This window comes from Bos indicus, chromosome 17 (genome assembly GCF_029378745.1).
Source record: "Bos indicus isolate NIAB-ARS_2022 breed Sahiwal x Tharparkar chromosome 17, NIAB-ARS_B.indTharparkar_mat_pri_1.0, whole genome shotgun sequence".
In the NCBI taxonomy this organism is placed as follows: Eukaryota; Metazoa; Chordata; class Mammalia; order Artiodactyla; family Bovidae; genus Bos; species Bos indicus.
The window spans coordinates 57858606-57885501 of record NC_091776.1 but is presented as its reverse complement, the minus strand read 5'-3'; the positions used below and the strand labels follow the sequence as shown (position 1 = coordinate 57885501).

Genomic DNA, 26896 nt, shown 5'->3' with positions numbered 1-26896 from the left:
CTCCAGTATTCTTGCCTGGAGAATCCCATGGGCAAAGGAGCCTGGTGGGCTACAGTCCATGAGGTTTCAAAGAGTCAGACATGACTTAGCAACTAAACAACAACTCAACTATATATATTTTAGCATTTACCATGGAGCCACATGTGCCGGGGGGCCCATATGCCTCTGATCATGATGATGGATATTTGTCTCTGCTATTTGAAAGTCTGAGTGTCTAAGAGGTCAAGACACAGAGGATGTTTACCATTTCAATTCTAAAAAAAATCAAGCAACAAGTCATAAGCCCTCTATCTTTTTATCTCTCCCTCAAATGGTCCCCCTCCCCCAAGATCCCTGATGGAGAGTCAGGCATGCGTGATGGGAAGGACACCTTGCTTATGAGCAGAGCCCTGCAAGCAAGGGTCCTGGGAGCTGGGCTCTTGATTTTCTGCCTAAGACTCTGAAAAGTTTTAGTTCCCCCTTTGCGGCTTGGCAGCCGGGAGGCGTGTCCTGATGCTACCTGGAAGCTGTACAGAACCGCAATATTGATCTCCACCAGTGCCTGGTCCTTCCACAGAGAGGATGTCTTCCTCATGTCCAAGTTCATCTTCTTGGCCACATCCTGAAAGGGGAAGGAAACATAGACTCACAGGCTGGGCTACCTCTGGGTTTCAGACTAAAGAGGGACCGGGCTAGCATCACCAATAAAATTCTTCATTAATTAATGAACTCATATGCAGACTAATTCACTCAAATTTTTTTTTTTGAGGACATACTGGTAGCAGGAAACTAGAGCGACTTGACTGGCCCTTTGGTTACTGAGCTTACCTTCTAGAGTGGGGAGAGACAGAAAATAATACTGTGGTGAGTGTTAATTCCTAGGAAGAAAATAAGGCAAGGAACTAGGAGAAAGAGGGATAGGGGCAGGATGAATTGAACCAGGGTAGTCACTGAAGGACCACTGCAAAGGTGGCACACACATGAGATCCAAATGATGAGAAGAAGCAAGACATTTGAAAATCTTGGGAGGAAATGTTCTAGGCAGAAAGAACAGTATGTGCAAAAAGCCTGGGGTGGGATCAGGCTGGTGTTGAGATACAGAAAGAAGGTCAATGTATTTGAACGGTAGGGAGTCAGGGGGACGTAGGACTCTGATGAAAAAGAGAGATGCAGGACTGGATTATGCAGAGTGTGCAAAGCAGTCAGGATTTTATTTCAAATATGATGAGGAGGGTCTTTGAAGGGCTTTAAGGAGCTATTTGGGTCTGGGAGTGATAGCAGTTGCTTTCTATCTTTTTTTTTTTTTTTTTAATTCTTCTTTTTCTTTCTTATCATCACTACTTTCTGTTGGGGAAAGCCCTCCACCCATTCCGTTTCATCTCCAGAGCGGCCACTACTTGGAATCTAGATCATGAGGATTTTGAGTTTATGGAGACACCTGTTGACTCCATTTGACAGATGAGGAAACTGAGGTTCAGACTGCTGCACAGACTTGCTCGCAGCCTGCAGAGCCAGTTGGCCTCAGAGCTGGAGCCAAGGAGTTGAGTAACACCCAAGACCTGGGAGCAGCTCCCCAGTCAGCCGACTCCTTTGGCAAAACTGCTTGGCAAAAACAACCCCTGACATTTAAGTTACGGCTCCAGCTCCAGTAGGAGCTGATGTCAGAAGCAGGGAAGACCCAACAGCAAATCCATTAATTAGAGCCTGGCTTCTCACTTCCTCTGTCAATTCTAATCATTTGTGGGAACCTAGGTCTCATTATGCGGCTAGAATGTGACAATTTCTCAAGTTTGAGTAAACTGCTTCGCAGTCCCAGCTGTCAACATTTGTACATAATGGCAGTTAGAGTTGGAAGGCTGGGGCGGGAGCAAGTCTCATTTAAGTTACCCAGTGACTACTCTGTGCAATCGAAATGTGAACCTGAGTCATGAAAGCAGACATTAATTTACTCTTTGGAGACTGGGGCGTTAGGTTCTGTTTGGGGTCTTTTAGCGGTGACACAAATGCAGAGAGTAAGAAATTGGCTGCTTTACATAAATACATATAAAATTTGAGTTACTTTATAAAAGAGAGTGTGTACAATCAGTCATGCTGCTATTGTTATTTCTACCACATTATTTTGGTTAAAATAATAGAAATTAGTTGCAGCGTCATCTAATGACTTCTTTTAAGTTATATGTATTAAGTCAAACATATATGACTTAAAAAAGTCCCCAAACATGACTTGAGCCACATCTCTGGAAATTGCCTAGAAATGTTTTTTCCTTTCCTGTCAGGAGTTTGTATAGACCAAGTGTCAGAGGTATTGGTTTGATAACATTTATATGTTGCAGTATAATTAGTGCTGTAGGGTGAGTTAACACCTCTATCCAGTCACATAATTACCATTTCTTTTTTTGTGGTGAGATTAAGATATAGTTTCTCTGCAACTTTGAAACTCATAACACAGTATCATTGTTGACTATAAATAACTACCTGTGCATTAGATCTCCATGACTTATCTGCAAGTTGTAAGTCTGTACACATCAACAAACATTTTTCCCAGTTCTCCTGCCACCTCCTCCTGCCAACCACCCTCCCGCGCCCCCCTTACAGCTCCTGGTAACCACCACTCTCCTCTCTGTTTTATGGAGTTTGGCTTTTTTTAGATTCCATATAGATGTGAGATCACCCAGTATCTGTCTTTTTATGTCTGATTTATCTCATTAGCATAATGCCCTCAAGGTCCACTCAGGTGAATGTCCATGGATTTTTAACACTATAAACCTAACGCATGACTCTGACGTCGAACTTTGCTCTGTGCTTTCTTTACTGTGTGACATAGGCTCAGTGCTTAACTTCTCTGTTTCTCAGTGTTTTCTTTTGAAATAAGGCCAACCACAGCAGACTGTTGTTAGAAACAGCATTTGCTGACAAAACCGCAGCGCTGCTGACACATTCAGCAAAGTGGAGCTCCAGGGAGCAGTCCGCCCCAGCAATGTTCAGTAGATGAAGATGACTCAGCCTGGGGTGGGGGTAGCAGAGGAATAGGCGGTGGGGAGTCAGACCCTCCACTGAGAAATGCACATGGTGGGAAAAATCACTGCCAACCCTCCCTCCTTGTTTTTTCAGAAAAGAGACCAAAAATGCCCCAAGTTCATGCCCCTTCCCAAAGCTTCTAACCAGGTTTGACCTTGACAGGCAGGGCAGTAGAATGGTCATGAACTTGGGTCATAATACCAGCCTGGGTTCACACCACAGCTCTGCCACTCCCTAGCCGTGTGACTCTGAACTTGTCATGTTAATCCGCCAAAAGGCCTCAGTTTCCTCACCTATGAAGGGGGCATTTTCACACCCGGAGGATGTGATGAAGATCAAATGAGCATACAGTAATCTGCAAAGTGCTTGGAGTCGCACTCAGCATATAGCACACGTACTCTTAATGCCACGGAAGCCTTCGGAAAAGCCTGGGGCTCCTTATAGCTGCAGGTTCTGTGTTAACCTCTTCCAGTTTCTGAGCCCCAGAGCTCAGCTGTGGGGAAGGACCACTGAGCCCATGCCCTCCACCCCACGCGTCCCCCGTCAGGATGGCCCGGGTGGGGCTTCACCTCCAGGATGTTGTATCGGGAGCTGTCGCAGTAGTCGCGGACGCCAATCTCTGTGCCCATGTACCAGCCGCTGAAGGGACACGCGCTGAACTCCAGGCCGCCGATCTCCAGGAGCATGTTGGACACAGCAGGGAGGCCGTACCACTTCAGTCCCAGGTCCTTGAACCACTCAAACCTGTGGAGAGCAGCATAGCCCAGCTCGCTGTGGGGCGGGAGCCTCAGGGGAACACACGTGGGCGGGATCTCCTTAGCCTGAGGATGCCGAAATGCCAGCGCCTGACTGGGGCTTACTACTTGGGAACCTGATTCCTGGGCTCACGTCTGACCTGTGGAATCATGCCGCCATCCACATCAGAGGCCTGAGAATATGCACTTTCACATATTTCCCAGGTCATTTGCATGGACATCCAGGCCTGGGAACCACTGCCATGGGCTGCTATTTATCCCCTAAACTCACCTGGAAGGTGAATTCAGGAGAAAGTGAGCATCGGTGAGTTCCTTTTTCTTTTTTTTTTTTTAATTAACTTTTTGTTTTGTATTAGGGTATAGCCAATTAACAATGTTGTGATAATTTCACGTGAACAGTGAAGAGACTCAGCCATACTTTTACATGTATCCATTCTCCCCCACACTCCCCTCCCATCCAGGCTGCCACATAACATTGAGCCGAGTTCCCTGTGCTACTCAGTAGGTCCTTGTTGGTTATCCATTTTAAATATAGAGCCGCTGAGTTCCTTCTGACCTCAGGGCGTTTGCAAGGCAGTTCCTTCCTGCTCTTTTCCTTCTGTGCCTGTCTAGCTCTTACTCACACTTTCATTCTCAGCTAAAATGCTGCTTACAAAAAAAATAATAATAAAATGCTGCTTACACTGGAAGCCTTCTCTGATGCCAGATCTGGGTTGGGTCAGGCAGCTTTACGCCTCTAAGTACCATAACATTATTTTGCAACACCCGATTGGAATTTTATTTGGGTAACCGATCTCCTCTTTGAGATCGAAAGCACCACGGAGGTGGGGACCAAGTCAGTGACAAAGGCCTGCACAATGCATGACCCAGAGTGGGAATAATAAACAGTTTTGAATGACAAGTGAATGAATGAATGGAGGCCAAGTTTCACCAATGAAGCTGGTTGAGATCCTAGATACCCGGCAGTGTTGGGAGCCTTAGGACACTTGCTCCATCTCCAGGACCTGGACCAGGGTGGGGCAAGTAAGGCACTGGCTGTGGGTACAAAATTGAGGAGCACCAACAAACCCAGTAATCAAGATCAAATATTCTAAATTAATTCAGTGTCTTAAAAAAAAATTAACACAAAACCGCCATGATGAGCAAAACATCAAAACTTTACATAAAGACAGGATCCCACTCTGTACTTGTATACTTTACCTCACTAGCTTACCCTAATCTCAGCCCTGAACTGGTCCTTGTTTGAGAATTTTGATCCATTATGCATCATGGATTTAAAAAGCTAATCTTGATTTTTTAAAATTACATTAAAATACTATTTATTTGATGATTGATTTTTTTGGTGCTTCCTCCATCAATTTTGCTCCTGAGGCCAGGTCTTATCGTGGGGTTCTTTTACTCTCAAAAAGTGTAAATTCTATTTGTGTTGCTGGCCTCAGCCCTCACAGCCCCATCCCAACCCCAAACTACTTTTGAACTTGAGCGGCATCAGGTCACACAGTTTTTAATGGTTCCCTCTGTTTGAAATTTGCACCTGTAACAATACAGGAAGCGCTTCTGCTCTTTTGCCCTTTGTGTGTGTGTGCGTGTTGATCACGTCAGTCACGTCTGACTCTTTGTGACTCCATGGACTATAGACCACAAGGCTCCTCTGTCCATGAGATTCTCCAGGCAAGAACACTGGAGTGGGTTGCCATTCCCTTCTCCAGCCCTTAGGTTTGGGAAATGGATTGGTCCAGGTTGATGGCTTAAAAGGAGTGGGGTAAAAAGGGACATTTTTAAAGAACTGAAGTATAGTCAATATATAATATTATATATTATAGTATGTAATGTGTACAATATAGTGAAAGACATATATATAATCACTATATATATAATCACTATAATATATAAGGTATACAATATAGTGATTCACAATTTTTAAAGGTTATATTCCATTTATAGTTGTTGTAAAATACTGGCTATATTGGGGCTTCCCTGGTGGCTCAGACAGTAAAGTATCTGCCTGCAATGTGGGAGACCTGGGTTCGATCCCTGGGTTGGAAAGATCCACTGGAGGAGGGCATGGCAACCCACTCCAGTATTCTTGCCTGGAGAATCCTGTGGACAGAGGAGCCTGGCGGGTTACAGTCCATGGGGTTGCAAAGAATTGGACAGACTGAGTGACTAAGCACAAAGCACTGGCTATATTCCCTATGTTGTACAGTATATTCTTATAGCTTACTTATTTTATCCATAATGGTTTTTACCTATTTATCCCCTATCCCTCTATTGCCCCTCACCTCTTCCATCTCCCCACTGGGACCCCTAGTTTATTCTCTGTGTCTGTATTCTCTATCTCCTTCTTTTTTGTTATATTCACTGCTGCTGCTGCTGCTAAGTTGCTTCAGTCGTGTCTGACTCTGTGCGACCCCATGGACTGCAGCGTACCAGGCTTCTCCGTCCATGGGATTCTCCAGGTTATATTCACTAGGTTGTTGTATTTTTTAGGTTCTACACCTAAGTGATATCATATAGTATTTGTCTTTCTCTATCTGACTTATAAGGAGGGGGATTTTGATTCAGAAAATATGATGGTCCCTCAGCTGGTAAAGGAGGAATTACTAATCTTGAGGGAACCCGCCTTGCCTTGGCCCCATGGTGAGGATAGGACCAAGACCCCCTTTCAGCCTCTGTCTGGGCTGGAGAGACAGGAGGGGGCTCCGGGGTTGGGCAGAGAGGGGCACTGGGTAAACCACTCCCCCACCCTCCCCCTCCCCACGCCAGGCCCTCTTACTTGGGGTGCCTGATGGGGACTTCCAGCACCAACTCTGGAGGGATCTGGAAGAGCTCTGGGTCATTGCCGTTTGCCTGGAGCAGGAGTGGCAGGACATCGAAGCGGCTTCGTGGGGGTTTCCAGCCCTGCTGTATGCAGATCTGCAAGCAGAGCCACCAGGTCAGACCACTGAGCCCCAGGCCCTCCAGACGCAACAGGGGTGAGGGGAGGGGCAAAGGTCCCAGGGCCCGCCCTCAGCGGCCCCTTCCTCCAGAGGCTCTGGGCCAGGCCACCTCCTACATGAAGTTCTCCCTGATATCATCACGTAACTAGTACAACTTCCTGTGGTTCCACAGGACAGAAGACAAGCCCCAAGCCCGCTCTCCGGCCCCTCACTTGGTGATGTTTTCTGGGCCTTCCCTGCCCTCTGGGAACTCCCGGGGCAAGGGTTGAACTGAAACTTGCACTGGAAGTATTTGCACTCCGTGCCCTGAGTGCAAAGACACAGGAAAATCTACCAAAGTGGATGAGGGCAGCTCTCTCAGAATGACCGCAGAAAAATGCATCTGTTAGAGCAGCTATCCGCTGAAATATAAAGCCAGCCATGTAAGTAACTTAAAATTTTCTAGAAGACACATTTTAAAATGTATTAACAAAAACACCCCAAAACCCCTAAAGCAAAACCAGGCAAAGATAAATTTAAATAATATATTCATTTGAAACAGTTTTAATTTCAATAATATTTAATTAGTTATTAATTATAGCATGATATTGATTATATAAATAGTAGTAGTAATTTATTAACACTATACTAAAACATTAATATAAAATATTAATAACAATCACATTAAACTAATATCTATATTATATCATTAATATTTATATAAAATATTAATGATATGTAAATATTATATAATATTGATAGCATATATAACTATACACTATAAGATTAATATTTTAATAGGGGCACAGTGGTAAAGAACCCACCTGCCAATGCAGGAGACAAAGAGTCAGACATGACTGAATGAGTATGTGCATGCAAGCGTGCACACGCATGCACGCACGCACACACACACACACACACACACACACACACACGTGGTGTGGTTCAGTCACTAAGTTGTATCTGACTCTTCTGTGACCTCATGGACCATAGCCCATCAAGCTCCTTTGTCCATGGCATTTCCCAGGCAAGAATACTAAAGTGCGTTGCCATTTCCTTCTCTGGAGGATCTTCCCAACCCAGGAATCGAACCCGTGTTTCCTGCATTGGCAGACAGATTCTTGACCCCTGAGGGAAACCTTATTAACAGTATATTTGGCACTAAAATTAAATATGAAATATATGTATTAATCCAATAAAATATAAAAATATATAATTAAAACACCATTAACTGATTAATGATAAATAATTAATATTAATATATTTAAAGATATTTAACAAAATTAACTATGTGTTAATACAGTAAATGTATTAATTTATTAATAAATAGATTAGTCCAATATTACCCACAACATTATTTTTCAGCAGGTAATCAAGATACAAATTACTAATGAGACCTTTTCACTCTTTTTTTGTTCTCCGTCTCAGAGACCGTGTACCTTACACTTAGGGCATGTTTCCACCTGGACTCACAACATTTCATGTGGTCACTGGCTCGGTGCGGCCAGTGGCTGCCATGCTGGGGCTTTCGAAAGTTACAGCCATGTGGTTATGTTTGGGGTGATTCCCTCTGCTGGGCTGGTAGACAGAGGAAGCACACAAGTGTGGGTTTAGGGGAGCATGTGGTATCAGTGAGGTTTCTGGGGACAGAAGGAGAGGAAGAGGCTGAGGCATGTCTGTTCTGGCGGCCACAAGGACAAGGTGAGCCAAGTATACAGTTAGAGCTCAGCCAGGTGGAGCAGAGAGTCTGGCTGAGCCTAAACGGCACAGGTGTGACTCCTGGTCACCTTGCTTACAACCCCCTCCCCAGGATAATAACATTTTAGTAAGAAAAGCTCCCTGAAAATAAAGTCAGCAGCCATGAGGGTGGGGGGCAGCCCCCTCACGGGGAAGGTACTGGGGTGGACCATGAGGGTGGTTTGAGGGAAGAACAAGGATGAAGCAGAATGGCAGCTGAGTGGGTGACAAATAAGAGGGGAACCAGGCCTGTACGCCTGGGTGTTCCAGGCGTGGGGTCCGCCTATGATACTTCCTGTGGGCATAGATTCTGGAAGCTTCCAGGCCTTACCTGTGCTACCTGTGTACATCACCACCTGGAAGGAACCTGGATAGGGAGAAGGTGGGGTTCATGTTCCCAGTGTCTTATATGAACTGACTTGGGCTGCCAGCAGTAGTGGGGTGCTGGAGAGTCAAGTTCATCTGGAGAGGGGCTGTGTCGGTGGGCAGAATGTTGTACAGAGAAATGAATGAATGGATGAAGGGGATGAGGCTGACATATACCTCACTCAGAAAAGATGGCGCCAGGGACTCCCTGGTGGCTAGGACTTTGCACTCCCAATGCAGGAGGCTCGAGTTCAATCCCTGGTCAGGGAACTAGATCCTACATGCCTCAACTAAGAGTTTGCATGGCACAACTTAAGATTCCACATTGACTAAAAGACTCCACATGCAGCAACTAAGACCCAGTGCAGCCAAACAAATAAATATTTTTTAAAAAGAAAAGAAAAGATGCTAGATATGACTTCCACATATTAGTTCCCCTCCTCGTGGGGGAAGGCAGGAGATTTGGCCTGTACTTCTAGCTTTCCCTTTGCTATTGCAGTAGCCTTGGATAATGCATTTGGCCAGTCTGAGTGTGACTCACTCTACTCATCTGTGAAATGGGACAACAGTCCCCATCATGAGGGTTGGGTGACGTAATGACATGAAAACGACCAGCTGTAACAGAACCAGCTGGACTGGAGGCAGACAGACAGAGCGGGAGGCCTGGAGGTGAGTAAGCGGCACCTACTGCCTGCTCTCTCTGTGATGATATCAAACCAAGAAAAGTCTGTGGATAAAGAGTTTAGGGGATGAGAGTCTGGGTGGGGGAGGGGCGGGGGCGCCTACCTCCGTGAACTCCACGTTGGCTGGGTCCCCCAGGATGGAGCCGTCGGGCTGCTTGTAGCCAGCGTAGCGGATGAGTTGGGAGTTCCAAACGCGGAAGTCGTGCTTGCCGTCGGTCCTCTGGGGAAATATGGTGATCGCAGATCTGTGGTGGAGACAGGGGGACATTTGGCATCGGGGCTGGGCTTGCACTTCAGAGAAAGACTGAAAGAGGAGCTGCTCAGGTCAACAGTGCACAAGGCTCAGGGTGGATTCACATCTGCTCCGAGGCCCCCAGGGCCCATGGAGCAGCTGTTGGAAGGGGTGGGACTCTGCTCTGTCCCCCCACTGATCACTAGGTGAGAAAGGGCAGAGGAAGGGAAGCCCTGGGCCAGCTCGCAGAAGGAAACAAATGCCTCTCCAACTGGAGTCTTTTGAACAATCTTGACTTGGGCCATTTTTCCAGAAAGTTCTTTTGTACCAGGTAATCCTCAGAGGGAGAAAAAAATCATCAGGCTCTGTCTCCTCTTAAGAACTCACCACTGATTCCCAGTTTCAGTCTTTCTTTTACCACCATCATTATTGCCCCAGTTGCTCACCCCCTCTACAGATTTATGATTAATAGGAGATCAACTTTCATTTGTACTGATACTTATTTATTTAAAAAAAGTAGACTGCCCCTGGCCTCACTCACCCAAACAGGCAACTGTGAGACCCTGTATTATTATCAAACTGTAGAAAGATGTTGTTGCCTGCAGAAGGCACCTCACTGGAGCCCTGCCCTCTTTTTGTTAAAAGGGAGATCAGCAGTTTGGAGAGATGTTCATGATGCCTTATTCTCTTTGGCACCATCAGAAAGATTGAAAAAAAGGAGAGTAACTTTTTCACAAAGTGATTCAATGTAGGGACTTCCCTGGTGGTCCAGTGGTTAAGATTCCGTGTGCCCAAAGCAGGGGGCCCAGGTTCAATCCCTGATCAGGGAACTAGATGCCACATGCCACAACTGAGAGCCAAGGTGGCCACACACACACACACACAAAAAGGGTGGTTCAATGTTATCTCTTGCCAGGAGCTCTTGTTACCTGGACTTATCAGTTCCATCCATGGACCAAACCCGAGGCTACGGAAGCCACGTCCTGGCTTATGTCAACATGGGGGTGACATCACAGGTCCACCTCCATGCTCATAGATCTGCTCCCATTCATATCTTGCCCTGGAGCCCTGCTCCCGCTGCCTGCCTTGGCTGGAGTCCTTTTCTGCTGTCATGTACCTGATTTCAAGGCCCAACTCAAATCTGCCTTCTTCACACAGCATCGCCTGTCTTATCTGGTTCCCAGGGCCTCCTCTGTGAGCACATTTAGATCTTGCTATCTGCACAAGATCGTTATCACATTTAATTCTGCAGGGAGTGGTGTGTCACACCTTGGGGGAATCTGGAACCCAGGCTGAAGGTGAAGTCACAGAGGGCCAAAGACGCTCTTAAGAATCTCTTGGCAAGGGTGCCGTATTGTAGATGAACACAGACTGAGTCAAATTGTCAGCATTTCCCTCCAGTGTTAAAACACATGGCTGTTTGGCTGAGCAGCAGATAACACGTGTTTGTGTGTGTTTGTTTACATATTTTAAAAGTATGTTTAGAAACTCCAGAATGACATGCAGTGGGATGGGATGCTTACTCTGTGCAAGAATGAGCCCGGAGGGAGACACGGGACAGCTTCACACCTCCTGTCTCCCAAGTCTCCTGAGCTTGTCATGAAATGGCAAGTCAAATGGCCCGTCTTGTTTAAATTTCATCTCTCTCCCTCTCTTCCTCCCTCTCTTATTTTAGATTATTTCTATATATGGCATACATTCTCTTATGGCCTCTCATTGTGTCCGGATGTGTAGTTTAAAACTTGTTAAAAAAAAATCAGCTGAATATTTCATCAATAGAAGGTCTCATCTAGACCTCCACCAACAGAAAATTGAAAAAAGTAAAGGTGCACTGCCCGGCCTGATGACCCCCATCCCAAATCACTCCATCACAGCATCATTTGAAAACTTTCAAAATAACTCACAAGCTCCTTGAGGCTAAGACCTTGGCTAGGCCATGCTTTAACGCTTAGGATATGCAGTTGAAGGGGGTTCTTTGTTGTTCTCTGAGGGGCAAGGTCTTTTCAGAAAAAGATCTGAATGCTAATTTCCCCAGCAGGCCTTAAATGACAGGCTCTTTTCTCACTGGTGGGCTCAGGTGGTAAACACAATTTCCTTCTCAAGGAAGAGACATGTCCAAGAAAAACCATGCTTAATGCCAATAAGCCACTTCATGGATGAGCTCAGCACAGCCCAAGGGCTTGTGGGAATATCTTTGCAGTGGTCCTGTGCAGCCCCAAGGTGAAGCTGGTCTTCAGCTGCTGGGAACAGATGCAGGGGCAGGACCGAGGAAGTATGATTAACAAGTGTCACCGCCTGTCTGTGGGGCCTCAGCTGTTCCTTCTCAGCTGCTCCTCTCCCAGCTGAGACTTGCTAGCATGGAAGCCACTAGCTCACATCAGCGCCTGTCTGCTTTGGCCTGCACCCTGCAGCTTTGTTCTTGGTGGGAGGTCAGAGAAGTCCCAGATGTGGCTCAGCTTGGTGAAACCAGAAATGGTGGTCCCCATGGCACAGGGAAGAGACGTTGCCTTTGAAACCCCGGAAACCTCGGAGGCGGCTCCAGGCAACAGAGGAGGTGCTGGTGAAAGCGGGTCACCACCAGCAAGGGGGTTTTCTTCTTCCTGGGAATCTGAAACATCTCATCCTGCTTCCTCTAGAGGTTGATATTAAACTGTGGGATGAACATGATTGTGGTTGCTATCCTGCAAACCACAGGGGTGTCTGTGTCTCTCGGGAGAGAAGGCAGGTGGAGGTCAGAATGAGGAGGCCAGGCCACCTCTCCCCACGTGGCGCTGGCCCTGAGGAAAGAGGGGGAGCAATTCCATGGCAGGGGAGCCAGCTCCAGACTCAAGGGTCAACACCATGGGGACGTCAGATTCCCTTTCCCCAAGCTGGTTGGCTCACCTGAGGTTCCCTTTGTTGGTGGCATACTTGATGTGGTTACAGATGTAGTTGAACATCCCATGAGCAGTGGTACAGTCTCGGGCATCAAACACCTGTAAGGGGTACAATGTGGGAACGATTGCCTCCTCTTTCCCTGTTCAGCCCTGCCCAGCGCAGCCCTCCCATTGGAGAAGAGCCCAGAGCCCACCCTAGCTGCTGCCCCATAGGGGTAGTGAGCATTTCATTACTGAGCCCCCACCCTGTGTTTATCTTTTTATATTCTAATAACCATGGCTAATCAAACCAGGAAGAAATCCCCTAAAAGTAGGCATGGGGTGTAAGTGACCATGGGAAAGGAATGCTGAGCAGAGGAGTGACTCGTAATGGGCTGCCTGTATCTCCCGTGAGGTTGCTAGGGATTAGGGACTTTGTCACCTTGCCAACAAAGGTCCGTACAGTCAAAGCTATGGTTTTTCCAGTAGTCATGTATGGGTGTGAGAACTGGACCATAAAGAAGGCTGAGGGCTGAAGAATCGGTGCTTTGAAATTGTGGTGCTCAAGGGACTCTTAAGAGTCCCTTGGACAGCAAGGAGATCAAACCAGTCAATCCTAAAAGAAATTAACCCTGGACATTCATTGGAAGGACTGATGCTGAAGCTGAAGCTCCAGTACTTTGGCCACCTATTGAGAACAGATGACTCATTGGAAAAGACTGTGATGCTGGGAAAGATTGAGGGCAAGAGGAAAAGGGGGCAGCAGAGGATAAGATGGTTGGATGGCATCATCAACTCAATGGACATGAGTCTGAGCAAACTCCGGGAGATAATGAAAGATAGGTGAGCTTGGCATGCTGCAGTCCATGGGGTTGCAAAGAATCATACAAGACTTAGTGACTGAACAACAGCAATAGGGACTTAAAAATAAAACAAACACAAATCAGACAAACTCCCCCTGAGACTGATAACTAATCTATTTCCAATTTACAAATATTCTCCAAGGGAAAAAAAATCATACCAGGAGATGCAGAATCTAATGCTTTCAGGGAGTAAGCAAATAACGTAAATAAGGAAAGAGAGTAGGTGTAAGACAAAAGGGAGGAATGGGGTCTGTGGTAAACTGGACAGTATAAGCCCTACCTAGAGATGTCAAATTCAGTTTTTAAAAAAGATTGCTTTGGCTGAATAAAACAAGACTACAAGCCAGATGTGGTCATGATCTGAGAATCTGGGACCCCGTGATGACCATCTGATAGCTCACCATGGCTACCAAGGGCCCTCGGTAGAAGCTGACCCCTTTTAAAGCTCATTTCCCCCACACCGGTGCCCACCAAGGGGCTCTTCACAGTATCTGAGCCTGACTGCCCACCTGCAGCTTGGACCACTGGATCCTGCCAACACAGCGGGAGGCATTCCGCCAGGCGTGCTTGGCCCCGTAGATGAGCTCTGTGTCCTTGAGCTGGTAGGTGCTGGTGGTTTCGATTTCTTTGTTCACCTCTTCCAGCCTCTCCATGTGGGCTTTGGAGCCAAACCTGAGGGAAGAGGGAAGGGACACAGGAGCATTACTTTCTCTCCTCAGTTAGAGGCTGGTAGGAGGAGTAAGCTATTACAGGAGGCCAGCAGCCATGGAGAGTCTGAACTGATATCCGGACATGATAGTTTGTGCATAAAGCAGAGGACGGCAAATTCAAGTGCCTTCAAAGGCCCAAACATGGGACTAAACTGGCTGGGCGGGGACTGTGGCCAACAGGCCAGCCCGAGACTAGGCCCCAGCGGGCAGCCTTGACTCTGTTCCAGACTGCTGTTGTCTGATCGGGGGCGGTACTGCCAGGTCTTCTTTCAAGAGAAACTGGGCATCTGATTTTTAAAGGGAACTCTTCTCATTTCTAAACAAAAATTTAAATTCGTTTTTAAATAAATTCACTTTGAGAAAGTTAAAAAAAATTCTTATGGAAAGTTGCAGGCTACACAAAAGGTGTAGAAAATAATATAATGAACATCTGTGTCCCAAGCCTGGGAAATCATTAATAAACAAGAAAATATTTTATAATTCCTTGGGGACTACTCCTTACCATAGCTCACTTTCTTTCCAGAAGTGGTTGCTATTTTGAATGTGGCATTTAGCAGTCTCATGCTTTTGTCTAGATTTTTGCCATTTGAGCATTTGGTTGACCAAAAAGTTTGCTCAGGTTTTCTGATGTTATGGGAAAATGAATAAACTTTCTGGCCAGCCCAATATATATCCCCCTAAATCATGTATAGTGTTATTTTTTATGAATGGTGCTGTCCTAAATGTATCTTCTATAATAGATACACTGTATCTATTGAGTAGAATGTATCTATCTTTTCTTCCCTTTGCTCAAAGTTACTTGTGAGCTTCATTTCCATGAACACACAGAGCTTTAACGTGCTCATTTTCATAGCTGTATAATATTCCTTTACAGAAACTGCCACAGTTCACTTACACATTCTAACAATGGAGTTGAGGTCATTTCCAACTGGTTGCTTAATTTCATTTTTTCCCCATAATAACTATGCTTCAGTGAACATTCTTATGCTGACCTTCTTGTGAACAAGTGTGAGAGTTTCTTTAGGGAATATATCCAGGTGTGAAACTGCTTGAAGAGTTTCAAATTTAAAAGACACTCTTCAGGCTAAACAAAAACATTTCTAGGGGCCATATCTGGCCCTTGTGCATGATCAGGCCCAATTTTCAACCTCTGTGCGTGGCGGGCAGAGGTGCTCTGCTCGGGCTTGGTTCAACTGTCTGCAGAGCTGGACCTGAAGTCTCGGTACCCAGTACTGGGGCTCCCCAGTGTAGACATTAACTTGCCTTTTAATTGATGAGTAGTACTGATCAATGAACTCTTTGGCAAGGGGAAAGAGCTGTTCTTTTGTGCGGACGTCTTCAGGCTTTCGTATTTGCTGAGAAGGGAGCATGATGGACCCCATACAGATGTGCTCAGTGCATCCCGTTCCCTGGAAGGAAAAGAGGTTTGGGCTGTCACTTAGTTCCACCCAAGTGTGGCATGTGTAGGGCTGTGGCCTTGGCTCTGACATTCGTGGTAGAGTTTCCCTGGCCTTTAATTCCCAAAGTGAATTTCTCACATACCAGCTTCCAGTCACTGTTGTACCTGGTGATTAGCCCAGGTGAGGAAAAGATAACCAGCATTTTAGTGTGTGTGTTAGTCACTGAGTCATGTCCAGCTCTTTGCGACCACAGGCGCCTCTGTCCACTGGATTCTCCACAGGCAAGAATACTGGAGTGGGTTGCCATTTCTTCTCCAGGGTATCTTCCTGACCCAGGTATCGAACCCAGGTCTCCTGCATTTCAGACAGACTCTTTCCCATCTGAGTCACATCTGAGTTAGGGGAAGCCCTAACCAGCATTTTAAGGTTCTGTAATTATTTGCTCTACTCAGTGAGGTGGGGTGAGGAGAGGGGTTTTATGACTGTCATTCTCTGGGAATCAGAACCATTGATGCTGAATCTCCCAATATTAAAAAAATTTTTTTTTTTGGCTGCACCATGAGGCATGTAAGATCTTAGTTACCAACCAGGGATCGAACCCATGTCCCTTACATTGGAAGCATAGAGTCATAACCACTGGGCCATCAGTGGAGACCCCTCCCAACTATTTTTTGATCTCATGTTGATCAGGAAGGACTAGTAGAGTGATTATAATAGCTCTTTTGAGCAGATCCACGGGATGTTGATTGCAGAAAATCGCCCCAATTCTTTCCCTCCATCTATTCACGCCCTTTACTATGTGACTTTACAGCAACTCTCATCAAGAGGTGAAGCCTCCTCCCTCTCCTTTTGAATCTGAGCTGGTTTGGGCCAACAGAAAATGGCAGAGGTGACACTGTGCCCATTCTGATTCTAGGCCTCAAGATATCTTATATGTTTCTGCTCATTCTCTCCAGTGCATGGAGGAGACCAAGCTACCTTACTGGAGGCTGAGAGGCCCCATGGCACAGAGCTGATTTATCCCAGCCAAGGCCCTCCTAGCTCAGCCTGCCCAGAGCAGACCCCTCAGATAACTGAAGAAGCATGAGATCTGCAGAAGCATGAGAACCAGCCTGCCAATCTGTAGGTCCTGGAAAATAATAGTAGTAGTTGCTTTAGGTCACTAATTTTGGGGTGGTTTATTATACTGTGATAGCTAACTGATACAACATTCCTCCAAGCGTTATTTGCTCAGTCACGCCCGACTCTTTGCAACCGCATGGACTGCAGCCCACCAGGCTCCTCTGTCCATGGGATTTTTCCAGGCAAGAATACTGGAATGGGTTGCCATTTCCTTCTCCAGGAGATCTTTCCGACCCAGGGATAGAACCCGGGTCTCCTGCACTGGAGGTAGATTCTTTACCGACTGAGCTATGAGGGAAGCCCGCTTTCTACAATATAAAGAAATTGACTGACTGATTGACTTTAAAGTATATAAAAATTTAGAGGACAGATTGATAACTAAGAAGGGTTTGTTCAAAACTCCATCAGTGGTTGGATTGTGAGATGTAAAAAGAATGTACTTAGGAGCAGCAATCCCCTTTTGGGTACAGGGGACAGAAATAAATAGTATTCGCACAGCTAAGTATCTACCAGTGGTTCTCAAATGGGGGTGGATTTCCCCCCCAGTATCTACCAGTGGTTCTCAAATGGGGGTGGATTTCCCACTCAGGGGACATCTAACAATATCTGGAGACATATTTGGTTGTCACAACTGGCATCTGGGGGGCCCAGGTCAGGGGTGATGCTCAACATTCCACAATGCACAGGATGGTCCCCACAACGAGAATTATTCCGTCCCATGTGTGGATACTGCTGGGGCTGAGAAAAGCCTGGTCTCCCCCCGTGCTGGGATACTCACCAACGTGCTCTTGAGGTGGAGGGTGTCAGAGAGAACCACGTCGGTCTCCCAGTTCTTGACCTTGAGGAAGCGAGGGCACTTGGAGGGGCTGCCATTCTTTGTGGGAGACTGTTTTCCCGAGGCAGGGGGCTGGGGGAGAGAATGAAGATGGAATATTGGGCACTGGAAGATTGTCTCCACTGGGGTGGGAAGAGGTGGTATTCTCCCTGGAATCTGCCCCTAGTCACCACCTGTCTGTGACTCTCTGGGGTGGACACGTGCGAGGTGACTGGGACCTGGTCCCTCTACCTATACAGAAGGAGGTGCCGTGGAAGAACGTCTCAGGGGAAAGGGGTCAGGAGCTCAGAAGCTGGTCTCTCTGGCCTCTAGCACAGGGTCTGGCACGTAGCTGGGACTCAGTGAATATTTGTTGAATGAATAAGTGACTGAAAGAACACTGTCAGTCTCTCCAAATGGTAACAGCCCTCAGGGCTGAGGAATCAAACCTGAGGTTGGGTCAAGTTACTTGGATTTTTGGGCCATCCTGCCTTAGTCCAAACTTACCATTTTGGGCAAATACTGGGGAAACAAGAAGTTTAAGTGAGAAAGGTTTGAAGCATAGTGTGCTCAGCCATGTCTGACTCTTTGTGACCCCTTGGCTTGTCCCACCAGGCTCCTCTGTCCATGGGATTCTCCAGGCCAGAATACTAGAGTGTGTAGCTGTTCCCTTCTCCAGGGGATCTTCCTGACCCAGGGACTGAACTCTGGTCTCCTGCATTGGCAGGTGAATTCTTTACCACCGTGCCACCTGGGAAGCCCTTGAAGTATAGGATACCTTCCTCCAATTTCAGGTTTCTGTTTTTTCAAAAAGGCCAAGCATGTCCCTGCCTCAGGGCCTTTGCACATACTGTCCTTTCCATCTTGAACATCTTCAGCCCCCCCATTTGTCTTCACCTCCGTAAGCAAATTTCCCAGTAGGTGAGAGGGGAGCGGCCTGGCTGGCAAATGTTGCCCATCCATTTTAAGCCTCGCTGATAAGGATCACCTTCTGTTCTTGGGTATTTCTGAGTGGTTGTCTACCAGCCCAGAGAGATGTGTGTTCATGCATCAGAAAAGCATCAGCAGCTCTAAGGGAGGGGCGTCAGGTATACCCTGATGCAACAGCTGAGCAAGGGAGGGGAGAGGATGAGACAGTGTTGAGTGACACTCATGCCAAAGAGTAGCATAGTGGGCAGTGACCTAGAGCCAGGATATTCACACATTCAAATTGTATTTCTTGAGCATCTACTATGTGCTAGGCACTGCTAGGTGCTGGGGACACTGAGGTGAACAAGGCAGTCAGGATCCTTGTTCTTCTGGAGCACTGTGTTTGGAGAAGTGGAGATAAATAATAAGTAAACTAATACGTGGATGATATAATTTCAGGAGGTGATAAGAATACAATATAGAGAGAAGTAATGGTGAAAAGTGGAGGGGGGTGGGAAAGGCACATGCAAAGGCCCTGAGGCACGGATGAGCTTGTAAGTTTAAAGGACCAGCAAGGAGGCCAGTGTGGCTGGGGTGTTTGAGTGTGAATGAATACAAAGGAGATGAAGTCAGAAAGGAGGCAGGATCCACTTCTCATAAGCATGGAGGTGCTCAGGCTAGTGAGAGAGCTATGAATTAGGACTGAATTGGGTTAAGTCTGGGACCGAAATCAGAAAGAACCCTGAAGGACAACTACTGAAAACTAACATCCACTGAGCACTTGCTATGTGCCAAGCAACCACCTTATCATCCCCATTTTACAGATGAGGAGACTGAGGCACAGAGAAATTAACTAAGTTGAACAAGATCGCAGAACTAATAAACTGGAGCCAGGAGTCAAATCCTGGCAGTCTGGCTTTCAAACCACGCCCTCCACTGTTTGACCACTCTGCCTCTTGGCCATCATGTACAATTCATTCACTCACTCACTCACTCATTCACCCAGCACAGGTTTACTGAGTATCTCCTATGTTCCAGGCAAGTCAGTAAGGGCAAGGGCTACAGTAACAAACACAACAGACATGATCTGTGCCCTCATGGAGTTTATGTAGCCCAGTGGAGATGATGATTGAATGAACTCTTACCACTGAATGAAATGAGTATCAGAACATGGGATGTTGGCAGTGTGCAGGGGACTGTGAAAGCGCACAGAAGGGGCATCTGACCAGGGTCACTTGACTTCTAAGTCAAGACCTGTTAATCAGGTAAAGAAGAGGGAGCAGAGTCTTGCTGGTAGAGAAGTGAGAGGCACAGCCACCTTTCTGCCAGTGCAGCGCTATGCTAAAGCATCCGTGCCACCACGTTGGAGTTTGGGGAACGGGAGGCAAGTGACAGCATGCCACCATTAAAGACTGCCAGACAGTGCAGGGAGCGAGGGCAAAGCACGAAAGGAAGGTGCTATGACTCATGATCTTCCAGACTCGCTTGTCCCCAGTGGCTCTCATCTCAGCGCTGGGTACCAACATCCACCCACCACCCGTGCACGCCACAGGAAGGAGCTGTCCTGAACATCATCTTCTTTATCTCCCACACCCAGACCTTCCCTGACTCCCATCCGTTTAGCCTTCTAAATGGCTCCAGAATCCTCATTCTCTCCATCTACTGTGTCACACTCTATCCAAGCTTCCACCATCTTTCACTTGGGTGATTGCAACAGCCTCCTAAATGTTAGCCACTCCTCATCATTGTTGGTGTCATTATTCTACTGCTAGTACAACCTGCAGTCCTGTTACAACTGTGCATGCGTGCTAAGTCACTTCAGTCGTGTCCAAGTCTTTGCAACTCCCATGGGCTGTAGCCCACAAGATTCCTCTGTCCATGGGGATTCTCCAGGCCAGAATACTGGAGTGGGTTGCCCTGCCCTCCTCCAGGGCATCTTCCTGACCCAGGGATTGAACCCACATCTCTTAACGTCTCCTGCATTGGCAGGTGGGTTCTTTACCTCTAACGCCACCTGGGAAGCCCTGTTATGACCGCTGCTGCTGCTATTGCTGCTAAGTCGCTTCAGTCATGTCCAACTCTGTGCAACCCCATAGACGGCAGCCCACCAGGCTCCCCCGTCCCTGGGATTCTCCAGGCAAGAACACTGGAGTGTTGCCATTATGACTACTACTGCTTTAAGTGTTACTACTGCACTATCACCCTGGGAGCAGGAGAAGGATTTGAACAAATTCTTCCCTCCATTCCCTATCTGCCCTTCTACCCTGCTAAACTCTTAAGTTCTTTTACTTATGTCCCCACATGAAGCCATGTACAGATGACTCTACTTTCTTTGAAGGCCTGTCTAGATATCCTGAACTTCTTTATTTAAGATTCTATTCCCACTCCCATCTCTCCCAGCAGATGTCCAGGTGATGGAGGTTGCCTCTAGGTGGGCCTTTGTGGTGACAAATTCCTCTGATCATGCCAGCAATCTGCATCCTTAGGAAAATAAAATCATCCCTTGTCCATATGGGATGCATCCTAGCCATCCTCCCTAAATACTGGGCATCACTTAGCCAGTAAAGAAACCCTCTCTTGACACCCCAGAGTTTGAGGAGCAGCTGCAATCCCAGAGTGGGGATAACAGACGTGGTGTTGGCATTTGGGGTCAGGCCCAGGGTCTGTGGAGGTAACAGATGGGCAGAAGGCAGTGGTGGGGGGAGCCTGACAAGGTGGGAGGAAGCTGGAAGTCTTCACAGGCAGGGTGGATGGAGCGAGATACAGGTGATCAAAGAGGCTATCTGTTGAGGGTCCAGATGTGCGAGGGGTGGCCACAACTAATTGGGGGCCCAGGCATGAGTCGTGCCACCCTCCGCCCTGGGCTGTGTGAAGGGCACACTTGAAACCAGGCATTAGGAGGCCTCTGGCAGGGCTGTTGTACTTGGGTTTTGATGTTTTAATTAGCCAGCAGTAATATTAGATGACTCAGGAGGGGACAAATGGGGAGATTAATATAGCAGTCGGGGGCCTGGCGTGGGGGATGCAAATGACTTTTCTGAGTGGGGACTGAAGTGCTTGGTCTAAAAACTCAGGATAGTGGCACTTGTGGGTTGTTAGGCTGGCGACAGGGCACGAGCAGGCTTGGGAACGCAGTGCGTTCTTCCCTGGATTTGTGTTCAGGGTAGACAATGGAAGCTTTTCAGGTGGCGGGAGACACTGACTCGACTTCAGTGGGTTCAACAGGAGGACTCCTCGGTGCCTGCTCCTAAATTGGCAAAGCAGGCTCTGAGCTCCTGGGCATTTCAAAGGCTTTGTCAACACCTATTCATTCTGTGAGTCTTTAGAGAGGTCCTGAGGAAACGGAAGAAAATGATCTTGCAGCCCAAGAGGAGACAGCAGGTGAGGTGTTGTCAGCCTTGGGCTCTGAGCCAGGAATTCAGCTTGTAGGATCCCTGGCAACTTGATTTCCACACCCCCTCCATGCCTCCCTTCCTTCTTTCTTTCAGCAAATACACACTGAGTACCTACTGTGTGCTATGGACTTGTGTTCTAGGTTCTACTGTGATCCCCACTCTCTTGGCAGCAGCATCTTACAGCTGCATGCTCTGAAGCAGGGGTTTGCAGATGGTGGCCCATGGGCCACATCTGGTCTACCCTCTCTTTTGGTATAGCCCATGGGCTAAGAATGGTTTTCCCATTTTAAACTTGTTGAATAAAACAGTCAGAAGAAGGATAATGCTCCACGACATGTGAAAGTTATATGATGCTTGAATTTCAGTGTCTGTAAATAAAGTTTTATTGGCACCCAGCTACCCTCATTTGTTTCCATATTGTCTATGGCTGCTTTTGAGATACAATGGCAGAGTGGAGGTAGTTGAGATGGAGATTCAGATGGAATGGCCCACAAAGTCACATATATTTCCTATTGCCTCCTATCCAGGAAAACTTTGCAGACTCCTGATCAAAAGGATTGAATTCCAGTGGCTGAAAGCAAATCTATCTTACTTAGGTCTCCATTAACTTAAACATCAGTTATCTGTTTTATACATGTGAAAGTGAAAATGTTACTCAGTGGTGTCTGACTCTTTGAGACTCCCTGGACAGAGGAGCCTGGCAGGCTACAGTCCATGGGATTTTCCAGGCAAGAATACTGGAGTGGGCTGCCATTCCCTTCTCCAAGGAGTCTTTCTGACTCAAGGATCAAACCTGCATCTCTTATGTCTCCTGTATTGGCAGGCGGGTTCTTTACCAGTGGTGTATATATGTCAATCCCAATCTCCCAATTCTTCCCACTCCTTTTCCCCCTTGGTATCCATACATTTGTTCTCTACATCTGTGTCTCTATTTCTGCTTTGCAAATAAGATCATCTCTATAATTTTCTAGATTCCACATATATGTGTTAATATACGATATTTGTTTTTTCCTTTCTGACTTACTTCACTTTGTATGACAGTCTTTAGCTAGGTCCATTCACATCTCTACAAACAACCCAATTCCATTCCTTTTATGGCTGAGTAATATTCCATTGTGTGTGTGTGTGTGTGTGTGTGTACACACATCATACCTTCTTTATACATATATCTTTATAGATGTTTGTATACAGATACCACTTTTTGCGACACATCATTCACTTTGCTCTACCTCCAGTGCCAAGCTGGAGAAGGCCATGGCACCCCACTCCAGTACTCTTGCCTGGAAAATCCCATGGATGGAGGAGCCTGGTACGCTGCAGTCCATGGGGTCGCTAAGAATCAGACACGACTAAGAAACTTCACTTTCACTTTTCACTTTTATGCATTGGAGAAGGAAATGGCACCCCACTCCAGTGTTCTTGCCTGGAGAATCCCAGCGATGGGGGAGCCTGGTGGGCTGCTGTCTATGGGGTCGCACAGAGTCAGACATGACTGAAGAGACTTAGCAGCAGCAGCAGTGCCAAGCACACACTTCCTGTTCAACAAACATTTGAGGTCTGCTATGGACTGAACTGTAGACCTCAAAGTTCTGTCGGAGAAGGCAATGGCACCCCACTCCAGTACTCTTGCCTTGAAAATCCCATGGATGGAGGAGCCTGGTAGGCTGCAGTCCATGGGGTCGCTAAGAGTCGGGCACGACTGAGCGACTTCACTTTCACTTTTCACTTTCATGCATTGGAGATGGAAATGGCACCCCACTCCAGTGTTCTTGCCTGGAGAATCCCAGGGACGGCGGAGCCTGTGGGCTGCCGTCTATGGGGTCACACAGAGTCGGACATGACTGAAGGGACTTAGCAGCAGCAGTAGCAGCATGGACTGAACTGTATCCTCTCAAATTCATATGTTGAAGCTCTAACTCCCATTGTGACATATTTGGAGATAGGGCTTTTAGAAGGTAATTAAGGTTAAATGAGGTCACAAGGGTGGGCCCCTAATCTGATAGGATTAGTGGTCTTATATGAATGGGAAGAGACATCTATTTCTCTGCATGCACAGGCTGTTTAAGGACACAGTGAAGGTGGCTGTCTACAAGCCAGGAAGAGAGCCCTCACCAAATGTGACCACACCCCTGACTTTGGATCTCTACCCTCCATAACTGTGACAAATAATTTTCTATTGTTTAAGCTGCTGGGTCTGTGGTATATATAATGGCCGCCTGAGCTATTTAACATAAGATCTAAATGTATTTTTAAATTGTGGAGTCCCTTAAATGCTAAGCTGAAAGCTTTGGCCTTGAATGAGTAGACAGTGAGAACCCCTGAAGCTGCCTGGTGAAGAGGGTGGCCTTATCAAAGCCATTTTAGGACATACATGAGTGCAAGGACTGTAGGAGGGAGAGGGTGAAGGCTGAGAGACCCAGGAGGGGGTTGCTGCACCAGTGCAGGTGAGAGGCCAGGAGAGTGGAAAATACAGCAGTGGTAGCAGATGACAGGAAGGGAGGAGATGGGAGTTGGGGTGTCAGGAGCAGGACAAGAGCTCTGTGGCTTGAGAGGATGGGAGAGAAAAGAACAAGTCAACATTGACGCCGAGGCTTCCCATCTGGGTAAGTGGGAGGATGTGAGGCTTTTAGCAGAAGTTGGGAAGTAAGGAACTGAGGTGAGGGAAATGTGGAGGATTTTAAGGCTGGAAGACAGACACTAGACATCAGAATCTTGGTGGTCTAAAAAGAGAGGGCAGGCACCCTGTCCTCCTTCAGTTGTGGGCAGAAGGTTCACAATGAGATCGGGACAAGAGCTTGACAGAAGGGAGGGAGGGAGGTACCTGTGTACCACAGAGCATCTTAGGATGTCCCTCCAACTCATACGTTGATGGCCCAACCCCCAGGATCTCCAACTGTGACCTTATTTGGAGTCTTTAAAGAGGCAATTAAGTTAAAATAAGGTCGTTAAAGTGGCCCTAATCCAATATGACTTGTGTCCTTACAAAAAGGGGGAAATTAGGAGACAGACGTGTACACAGGGAGAACACCACATGAACATGAAGACCGTCATCTACGAGCCAAGGAGAGGAGCCTGGAGCAGAACCTTTGCTCACAGCCCTCGGGAGGAACGAGCCCTATAGCCACTTTGATCTCAGACTTTTGTGTTTCCAGACTCAGACAATAAATTCTGATTGTTGAAGCCACACAGTTTACGGTGCTTCCTCTAGAAAACAGCTCAAGGAGATGAATCCAGGAGCTGAGGCCCAAAGCTGTTCAAAGCGAGCCCGTTCCTATTTCTTTCACTGTTGGTACCAGCGCCAGCTCCTCCCTCTGAGGCCTGCAGCTCTTGCCCTGCTTGGCTTGCTCTAAAATGAGGGCAGCACGTTGGGGCTGAGCCAGGCAGCGGGCCATCCACACCAGGGGCCAGATGCCACACACCATGCCACAGCCCCTTCGCTGTAGCTCCAGGCAGTGCTGCTCCAATCTGTGGGTACCACCTTTTAGAGCAGTGAGTGTAACTATTAGGAGCTGTGGCAGCTCAGGTTCTAGAGCCATGGGCCTGCAAATCAGCAGGTACGCACCCATCCATGCAATTAAAAAATTGCTACTTATAAAACTTAACCAACAGTGTTAAGTACCCTGGAGTATAATTTCCTTGTAGTGTATTCAAAGCATGATTTCTAAAGTGATTCATTCTTTATAATAACTCCACAGAAGCTTGAAATCGCTTATTCTTCACCCCTCCACTCTCTTTCCCCCCTATTCAATGGTCCATGTTCTCTATGGAGGATGGTTACAGAAGGGAGTGCTTGGGAGTCAGACTCATCATGGTTTGGGGTTCACAGACAAGAGCCTCTGGAGATGAGGATTTTGTTTTGGCCATCCTGTGGCATGCAGGATCTTAGTTCCTCAACCAGGGATTGAACTCATGCCCCCAGCAGTAGAAGCACTGGGTCTTAACCACTGGACCCAAAGGGTCTTTAAGTTAGATTGTTGATGCTTTCTCCAAATGAAGTGATGCTTACAGTCATGATGATCTCACAAGATAATTAGATTATTAGACAACTTTAAACCTGACTCCATTACCAGATCAGAATGTACATGTGCATTATGAATTAATTTTGAGAAATCCTGCGATTATCTTGGGGCCCATCCCTCTTATATTGCATTGTACTGTGTGTGTTTATTAAAAGCATTAAACTGATAAATGTAAATACTTAAAATGTATAGCAGAAATAGAGACAGAGATGTAGAGAACAAACTTATGGATACCATGGGGGAGGGGGGAGTGGGATAAATTAGGGGATTGGGATTGATGTATATACACTATTATGTAGAAAACATATAATTAATGAGAACCTACTGTATAAACCCTACTCAATGCTCTGTGGCGACCTAAATGGGAAGGAAATTTTAAAAAGAGGGGATATATGTATACACAGAGCTGATTCACTTTGCTGTACAGCAGAAAGTAACACAACATTGTAAGGCAACTACACTCCAAAAAAATTTTTTTTAATTAAAAAAAAAATGCACAACAAGCTTTGTGATTATGTTTTGGACTTTTTACCTTGTAAAACATCCTGGGACCCTTAGAAAATAGAAGTGGGTTGTGGCTCTGTGGGCCTCTGAGAATCTCCGTGTGAAGGGAGTTTTGACAACTGATATCCATTTGTAAAGAGAGGAAGGAAAAAATGACTTTGATCGAGGGAAAGAATCTGAATATGGTTTGAAGCAATAAATGAGCATACAGAGTGCTATCACTGATTCCCAAACCAGAATGTCACTGTCCTTCTCGGACAACATTCAAACAGCCTGCGTTGAATATGCATGCTCAGTCACTCAGTCACTCAGTCGTGTCCAACTCTGCAACCCCATGGACCGTAGCCCACCAGACTCCTCTGTCCATGGCATTTCCCAGGCAAGAACACTGGCGTGGGTTGCCATTCCTTCTCCAGGGGACCTTTCAGACCCAGGGATGGAACCTGGGTCTCCTGCATCTCCTGCATTGGCAGGCGGATTCTTTACCACTGTGCCATCTGGGAAGCCCCTGCATTGACTATGCTCACTGTTAAACAGCAAAATATGTGGCAATTCCAGCAGGGCTGAACCCAAACACCTGTCAATTCAGGCCCCACTTCCTGGTTCCACCCTGCCTC

At 46.8% G+C, this 26896-nt stretch overlaps 1 protein-coding gene across 1 annotated transcript in view; it reads right to left on the bottom strand.

Moving 5' to 3' along the window:
- Nucleotides 1-26896, bottom strand: part of NOS1 (nitric oxide synthase 1) — a 195882-nt gene that overhangs the window by 44047 nt on the left and 124939 nt on the right. The window contains exons 4-11 of the mRNA XM_019977709.2: nt 17417-17545; nt 15380-15525; nt 13916-14078; nt 12572-12663; nt 9560-9701; nt 6529-6668; nt 3567-3741; nt 500-601 (exon numbers count right to left, since the gene is read on the bottom strand). Coding sequence (XP_019833268.2) covers nt 500-601; nt 3567-3741; nt 6529-6668; nt 9560-9701; nt 12572-12663; nt 13916-14078; nt 15380-15525; nt 17417-17545 — 1089 coding nt within the window. The remainder of the gene's footprint in view (nt 1-499; nt 602-3566; nt 3742-6528; nt 6669-9559; nt 9702-12571; nt 12664-13915; nt 14079-15379; nt 15526-17416; nt 17546-26896) is intronic.